Source organism: Apaloderma vittatum, unplaced genomic scaffold, assembly GCF_000703405.1.
Source record: "Apaloderma vittatum isolate BGI_N311 unplaced genomic scaffold, ASM70340v1 scaffold29171, whole genome shotgun sequence".
Taxonomy (NCBI): Eukaryota; Metazoa; Chordata; class Aves; order Trogoniformes; family Trogonidae; genus Apaloderma; species Apaloderma vittatum.
The window spans coordinates 18245-26111 of record NW_009697886.1 but is presented as its reverse complement, the minus strand read 5'-3'; the positions used below and the strand labels follow the sequence as shown (position 1 = coordinate 26111).

The 7867-nt window shown below is 51.6% G+C and overlaps 1 protein-coding gene across 1 annotated transcript in view; it reads right to left on the bottom strand.

Annotated features, from left to right (window-relative positions):
• Window positions 1–1891: 1891 nt before the first annotated feature.
• The window catches only part of LOC104280230 (zinc transporter ZIP11-like), a gene marked incomplete at both ends in the record, with an annotated part of 23436 nt that continues 17460 nt past the window's right edge, over window positions 1892–7867 (bottom strand). The window contains one exon of the mRNA XM_009877809.1: window positions 1892–2015. Within this exon, the coding sequence (XP_009876111.1) occupies window positions 1892–2015 (124 nt within the window). The remainder of the gene's footprint in view (window positions 2016–7867) is intronic.

Genomic DNA, 7867 nt, shown 5'->3' with positions numbered 1-7867 from the left:
CCCCCCCCCCGCGGGGCGGCCGCCTGCCAGCGGCTCCTGTACCAACCTGCTCCTCCAGCTCCCTTGCCAAGGTCTACAAAAAATAAAATACAATAAAAATATCTCCTCGCTACAAGGATCCCACCACCCGGGCGCGACCACTCGGTTGCTTCTGCTCCTCAACTGCCACGTTAAATACACGTTGACGTCTAAAAGAGGAAAGAGCTCTAACGCACAGGGCTTGGAGAGCTGCACGTCGACACGTTCCTCAGCCCCTCGCCACCATCCCCAGGCAGCAAAGAAAACTGCAAAACAAGGCAGCTGTGCGCTTTGGGATTTTTTTTTGTGTGTGTGTGTGTGTTGTTTTCACAGATTTAGCAATTTTAAAACACGTAAATATGAAGGGAGAGTCAATGATTCAGCAGTGATTAAGTCTGAAATATTCCACTTAGTACCCATTAGACTTGGAATGTCCCCAGAGCGCAGCCAAGCAGCACCCAGAGCTGAGGAAAGCTGCTTTCTTGGAGGGCTTGAGGTATCTTGTGAAAATACGGAGTTCATTTCAGTAAGCAAAAGTAAAGAAAGAAAGAAAGAATAGCAGGAGACAATAAAAGAATTAATGTATCGTAGATCCTTAATACCATTTCCCCAGAGAGCAGAAAACCAACGAAGTCTAGTGGAAATTTCCTATTCTCCAAACCATTTGCACTGTTGCTGTTTGTGACTAAGTGAAGATGAAAACATAAAACCCCAGCAGCTTACATTTCTGAAAACTGCAGGGCTGCCTACTTTTTTTTTTCCCTCGAAGAATAAAAGTAAACTGCACCAGGGATGTCAAGTTTCCACCTTGTACAATATTGAAAACCTTGCAACAGCCTCCCAGGCTGCAGGGCTAAGGCAACCTTCAAGCTTGCACTTGCCCCAAAAGATAAAAAAACAAAAGCCTTGACTTCAAGGACCCAAAGCCCACTGAGTCTCATACAAAATTTTCTTCCACCCACTCAGGAAAATCCAGGCTGGTATTTCAAGTCCTGAAAAACCCTGTGGATCTGAAACACTTGATGAAACATGCAATTAAGCCATGCAGTTAAATAACAGAGTCTGATTTAAGAGGATCATATTATTCTTTGCAAAAAGAAGGATCATTTCTTCAACTCAATCTGCTCCCAGTTGTACTCAAGATACTGTAAACCGCTATTTCAGTTTCTCTCCAACCAAGAAAAAAGCAGAGGAGCAATAAGATTAATACACTAAAATACATTTTCTCTGTCTACCAAAATGCTGCTGTTAAGCAGAGGAGCAGAAAAATTATGTTGCTTTGAGGGATGCATCCCCACACAGCCAGGCACAAGGAGGTTCCACCACCTGGACTAAGAAGTTCCTTTAAAAAAAATCAATTTGAGGAGGAAATAGCCGCCAACAAGACATTTTACTCCACGCTTTGGCAGCTACAATTCAATTAACCTCCAAAATAAGGAGTGACAGCACTAGTCTCTAATTAGGGAGGGCCACCGAGGGTCGGTGTCACGGGGCACTTTCGACGCGGTGGCATCCCTTGGCAAGGGCAGGGTTCGCTGCACCCGCGCCCAAAATAAACTTCTCTCGAGCTAAGCTGATGATTTCATTTCCCCGGTGAATGAGATATCCAATTATCAATAATTCATCGGTACCGACAGGCGTGCAAGTGGTTTGGAGAACTACGGCAGGAACACAAGTCACGAGTGGAGTTCAGAGCCAGAAAGACAGATCCGGAGAGGGGAGAGAGGGTGCACTCCGCATGCACGTGTCAAAACCAATCTAATTTCAATCACATACGTGACAGCCTGGGTGCCAGTTTAGGAGGGGTATTTTCCCCGTGCACTCGGCAGGTGGTATATGACAGGATGCTTGCCTGGATGGAGCCCAGCTCTACCTATCCGGATGGACAACTCGCTCTCGTAGTCCAGCTGATGCGCAGGTTCGTGCTCGTATTTTTCTTTCACCGCTCGCTGCTCGCAGCTCAAGGCAAACGCCGCGTGGGGAGGCCCGCTGAAACCCTGCGAGGCAAGAGAGAAATTTAAGGGTGGGTTTTTTCCCCGCCAACGTTTCCCCCTCAACCTTTTCCCAGCCCCATCCTCGGGGATCGCTCTGGCATCGCAGCTGCACGGAGACGCGTCTTTTGGGCTCCCCTTTCTCTCCAATTGTTTAGATTTAAACGTGCATTTCCAGTGGAAACATCGAGAACGTGGTTAAGAGCCACTGCGGGTCAAGAAGCAGGGGGCTGAAGAGGGAAAGCCAAAATTTAGGTGCATTAACAGCAAGAAATGCAATTTCGTGAACGCAACTCCCCCCCAAAGTCAACCTGGAGGAGAGCAGCAGACAAGGAGGGACGTTCCCGAGCTGCTGGGCTGACCTCTGCCGAAGTTTAATTTGCATCTTCCATGGAGATTGAGCTTGCAAGGGAAGCAGTTCATTCAAAATTGAACACATCTGAGGATCAAATGAGACGCCACAGAGTTAGCTCAGGGGGACTTGTCCAGACAGCCTGATGAAACTTCAGACTCACTTGGAACATATTCCTACACCATTTATAACCTCCAGGAAGCAGAGAGGGACAGCCAAAACCATCCAGCTACGTGTAAAGTCTGCAGGGAACCCAAGCAGACACACCACGGCAAAAAGGACCACCCTGCCAACCTGGACACAGCTCACAAAAAAACCAGCTACAACTCAAGGATGTGTCAGAGTCTTTATCTGCACCACCAAAAAAATACACCAACCAACCAACCAGGCAGACATTGTTTCTGCCTTTCCCCCGGGAACCAGACATGTAGGGGTAAATCTATATCTCTGAGTGTCCCCAGGTTGCTCAAACCCACCAGGAGACAGCTATAAAAAGGGTGGGAAACACGGGGTTAGAGGCACAGCTGAGAGAAGGGAACGTGTCTTGCAGCGACTGCTGTATGACCCGGTGTGACCTGCTCTGCCCAAAACAAGGGGACCAGGACTTAGAGTCCCCATCTCCTCGCAGGGCTGGGAAGCCTGGAAATCCGCAAGGAGGGATGTGCGGGCTGCACCCGGCCGGGAACACGGCGTTGGCTTTCAGATCGCTGGCAGCAGCCTAAATGAACATACCCTGAACAGTCAGAGAACGGTAACGAGAGCCTGGCCAGGTAAGGTCACGTTAAACAAAAATAAAGGTTAAAGATGAATAACTAAATCGTCTCTTCTCCCATCATTTGCACAACACAGTCTGACCGGTGCTGCTAATGCTAATCACACATTTGCTATCGGCTCTCTACCCCAGTTCAGTCAAGGTGCTTTCACCTCTGTTAATCCAGCAACCACGAGACACACTGACGAGGCGTCTGCGTTTAAATCCCACCCGGAGGAGACCCAACCCCACCCCAGCCGCCTCCGGGAGACACAAGCAGCTCCGCACCTTCAGTCATGAGCAGCAGCTGGAAGAGCAGCTAGAAATACAAACGTTTCCCACCAACACCTGGAAGAAAAGACACCGAGGAAAGACAGGAACTTCAGCATCATGACCCGACTTGGATGAGGCAGGAAGAGACTGAGAACGGGACCTCGCAGGCTCGCCCCGCTGCTGGCCCTTCCGCCTACATCCCAAAGAGAGTCTGGTCCTGCTAAAGCTAAAGGGGTTTTCTCCTCTGCAAACCAAGCAGCATCACTTTCTGGAAAACTCCAACCCAAGGAGAAGCACAGAGGGGAATCTGAAGGTGCAGAAGTAAAGCCTCAACCCTTTAAGTGCAGAGAGGAAAAGAAATTGCTCGTACGAGCACGAGGGCAGCACCCAGCGTACGGCCTCTGTTACCGCTGCACAGCTACAGGTGCAAAGATGCAAGTTCCTCACGAGGTCAAGACCACTTGCTCTAAGCTCTGCAGTCCCGAGGAGAAGCCTCCCACGGCTATTTTCTGTGCCACGCAATGCTTATCCATGTGGTGCCCGCCGATACGGAGGCAAACTTGAAGATATTTCAGACACTTCTTGTAAGGTCAGGTCACCTCCCCGCTGGCAGGCACAAATACGCAATGCCAGCAATTGGAAAGAAATATTGGTGACCTTCAGCAAAGCACACGATTTACTCCAACTGTGATTGCTCTGAGTCATTTCAGTCCGGTCCCTGTGTGAGTCCCTTAATTGGAATGTGTCAGTGGGTTAAAAAAGCATTAGAAAGAGAAAAGTCAGCCCACATTAATTAGTTCACGCCAGTAATTAGCGTTAACTGAAATAACCACAGGGGCTGATTATTTCAAAAAGTGAGATGAAACAAGGGACCTGGACAGGAAGATCTTGGAGGAAAACTATCCTGGGACACAGCAGCCCCCACCACACGGAGCTACAACGGAAAAGTCATTAGATTGTCACGGCTCCACGTGTAAAAGTGGTCGAGAGAAAACAGGGAACTTTACAGAGAGCAGAGAAGGACCCTGGGCCACACAGCACCTGCCTTAAAACGGGCAGATCCTGCTTTTGTTACCCCAAAGCTGCAGCAATCCTCAATTAATCTGTGTGGAAACGTGCCCTTCTCCTGCCAGCAGCTGGTGACGCGGCCATCGCCCCGGTAGCGACGCTATCGCCCTCGTACTGCCCCAGCCGCCTGCACGTGTCGCTAACTGAACTGAATCCAGTTTTTAAAAGAAACGAAGAGTAAGCGACGCTTTTAAGAAAGAATCTGCTCCTCCCCGCCTGACCACTGAAGCAGAATAAATTAATAAAGAAACGGCGTTGACAGAAGCTGATGGTCTGGCTTTGGGGAGATGGTCTGTGCCCAATCCAGAGGTGCTGCTTGTCTGGGAAGGTCGGTGGCGGCTTATCCTACTTGCTTTAACCCAGTAAACAGCCTGGAACAGGCTCTGTGAAGCTGCAGGCAACAAAGACCATAACGCTTCAACCAACAGCAGAAAGCACCGCAACAGGAAACAGGAATAGAATGAATTTTACTATCTTATCAAAAAATAAAATCCCATTCCTAACCTGTCCAGGAGCTAACACAGAGACAATAAGAGACAGCACCGAGCTGTGCTTTGACAGCGCCCAGAGGCTCCCTTTTCACACTTATTAATAGAGAGACAGCGATGAGAGATCAGAGATCAGTGGTAAGAGAAAGAAGGTGGGGAGCAAGGAGAGGAAGGGGATACACGGCACATCCCCAGCCCAAGCTCCGTGCACCAGTCGCTCCCTTGGCTTCGTTGCCTCTGCTCGAAGCCCGACGCCTCTGGGGACAGAGACAAAGGCTCTGCAGCAACAAAGCAGCAAGTCCCCGGCTTTTCCGAGGCGGATAAGCGGATTTATGTTAAAAACATGAGACGGGATCGGGTAGGAAGAGAGCTCCCTTAGAAAGCACTTGGTTATCAGAGAGCACCCAGCTGCATGTCAAACAACCGGCTGGTGTTTCGTCACATGGAACGACACCGAGGGCTTGACGCTCCCCAGAGGCTCCAAACCTCCCAGCACTGTGCCAGAGCAAACACCGGGCTGGGGCTCCTCACAAAGGCTCCACACGTTGCTCTGTGCGACCAGAACCCAGCATTTATCAAAAAAAGCACAAACAGCCGGGCAGGTGCCTGAGACGGGGTTCAAAGGCTGCAGGGTGAGCTGTGCTGCCAGAAGCCGCGATGCCACTGGGCATCCCACGGAAAAAAGGTCAGGCAGCTCCACAAACCCTCCGCAGAGGCAATGAGCCTCCCCTCCTCTTCTTGAGGGGAAAGAAAGAAAAAAGAAAAAACAAAAAGCATGGTTTTGGTCAATACTGCCCCAGCATGAAGGGATGGGTTAAGGGAAGAGGTTAGCAGGCAGGACTTGGATCAGAGTTCCTCTCAGAGCCAGCGGCGCTGGCAACCCCCGACTCAAAACACTAAAAAACAACAACTCAAGTGCAACCCTAAATACTCCACACCATAAAAAAAGGCCCTTCTCAACGCTGAAGTGGGTGTAGTCATCTTTATGACTCATAGCACCCAATACGCAGCTCCAGGACACAAGCAAATCTCCCTGGTTTCTATTCCCACGGTGCCCGGCAGTCCCACGCCCCAGTACAGCCCAGTCCAGCTGCTCGGGGTCACAACTGGGTCCCACCAGGTTCACAACTGGGTCCCACCAGCAGCCCCCAGACCCAGATCAGCCAGACTGCACCCCCGTCAGCTGGGAATAAACCCGGGCCCAGCCAGCCCCAGCTCCCCGCTACGGCCCCAGCTGCAAGTAACCCCGACCATTCATCAGCAAAACCCCACGTAATGAAGATGGAAAACCAAATTCATTTCCACCCGAGAGTTTAAGGGTCTCCAAACATTTCGGGTACATCTCAGTTTGCATTTTAATTTGGAGACTGCCAGCAACAAAGCAGCAGTAATGGACAGAGCAGACAGAAAGGCACCTCAACGGCAATTCTGTCGGGGCTCGCTAACGAGAGCCGGGTCAGCGCTGTCGAGCACGCTGCAAAACGGGTTTCTTCCATTTCCCTTCTAGAGCTCAGCTGCCTGAAGTTTCACAAAACCTAAACCACAGCATGTGCAACCAGAGGCCGCGATCGAACCGTCCGCTGCAGCCTTGAAGAGCTGCCAGGTATGGACAAAACCCACCAGAGAAAGCGAAGGGAAAAGGGGAGCACGGGGGAAGCATCGCACGAGCGCTCGTGCTGCTGGCGAACATCAGCAGCTCTTGGGGGGCTGTGAATCCAATCCAAGCCTTCATCCCACAACCCAGGTCATCTTTTCCCGCCACGACACCACGAGCACTGCTTCATACCAGGATCGCCTCCCTGGCCAGGGAGGGGCTGGACGGGAATCGCTACAGAAATCCACTGGTTTGGGCAGCACCGGGGCGACCCTGAGCACTAAGGTCCAGCCTAGGAGTCAAGCAACCAACAACAACTGCTGAAGGCAAGAGCATCCTCACGAAACCCAATTTCAAAGTAGGAACAGACCCCCAGGGCCTGATCCTGCACCGCAGCTCGGCGCTGCATGCCCCAGGACCAGCAGCCTCTTTCCGCGGGGGGCTCCCCGCCTCCCACACCGAGCACCTCTCTCCATCCGGCTCCTCCAGCCCCGCAGCCTCCCCCGGGCCAGCAGGCAGCCCTGTCTGCCACAGCCTTGCAGCTATGGCAGCGCTGCCGCGGGAATTGGGAAGGAAAGGTTCCCCCACAGACCAAAATTTCGGCGTTTTCCCGGCAGATCTGTTCCGGCAGCGCCTCGCGAGCAAATCCCATCAGGCTGGGCCACCCTCCCTCCTCCTGACAGTGCAGCTGGCAGCAACCCGGCACCAGAGCCTCCCCCTGATAACTGCAAACAGGGCAGCTTAAGCGAATATTAAGGCAGGCTGGTATCAGTTTATCTGCAACTAATGTAATATTATTGCAAGTACATTTTATTCAGGGCTAATTATCAGCCGCTTTGATAACCCATAATTCTTGAAAATTGCAAACAGCCGCTTTAATCATCGCCTCTGCTGACGGGCTGCGAGGGCAGGAGGAATAAATCACCTCCCTTCTGTGTCACCAGGAGCACGGGGACAGCCAGGGTGTCCTGCAGGGTGGCCCCGGAGCAGCTTTGGCTGTGGGAGCTCCCCAAGAGCTGCCTCATCCAACGGCACCCTCAGCAGCACCGAAACCCGCAGCTCTTCCATGACCTGACAAAGCTGAGCACCCCCAGAAACTCCGAGTCCAGTGGAGGGAAGAAGGCAATTTTATCAAAAACCACCCCAAACCCTCCAGCAAACCCCCTCTGGGAATGAGAGGAAAGCATCCCACATTCCTGGGCACATGCAGACCGAGCATCGCTGCCCCACCGAGAGACCAGCACAGGAAAAACCATCTTCTTGGCCAAAGCAATCTTCATGTTAAACCCAAACGTACGGAATTTTCTCATCTGCCTTTCCAGGAGGGAGGGA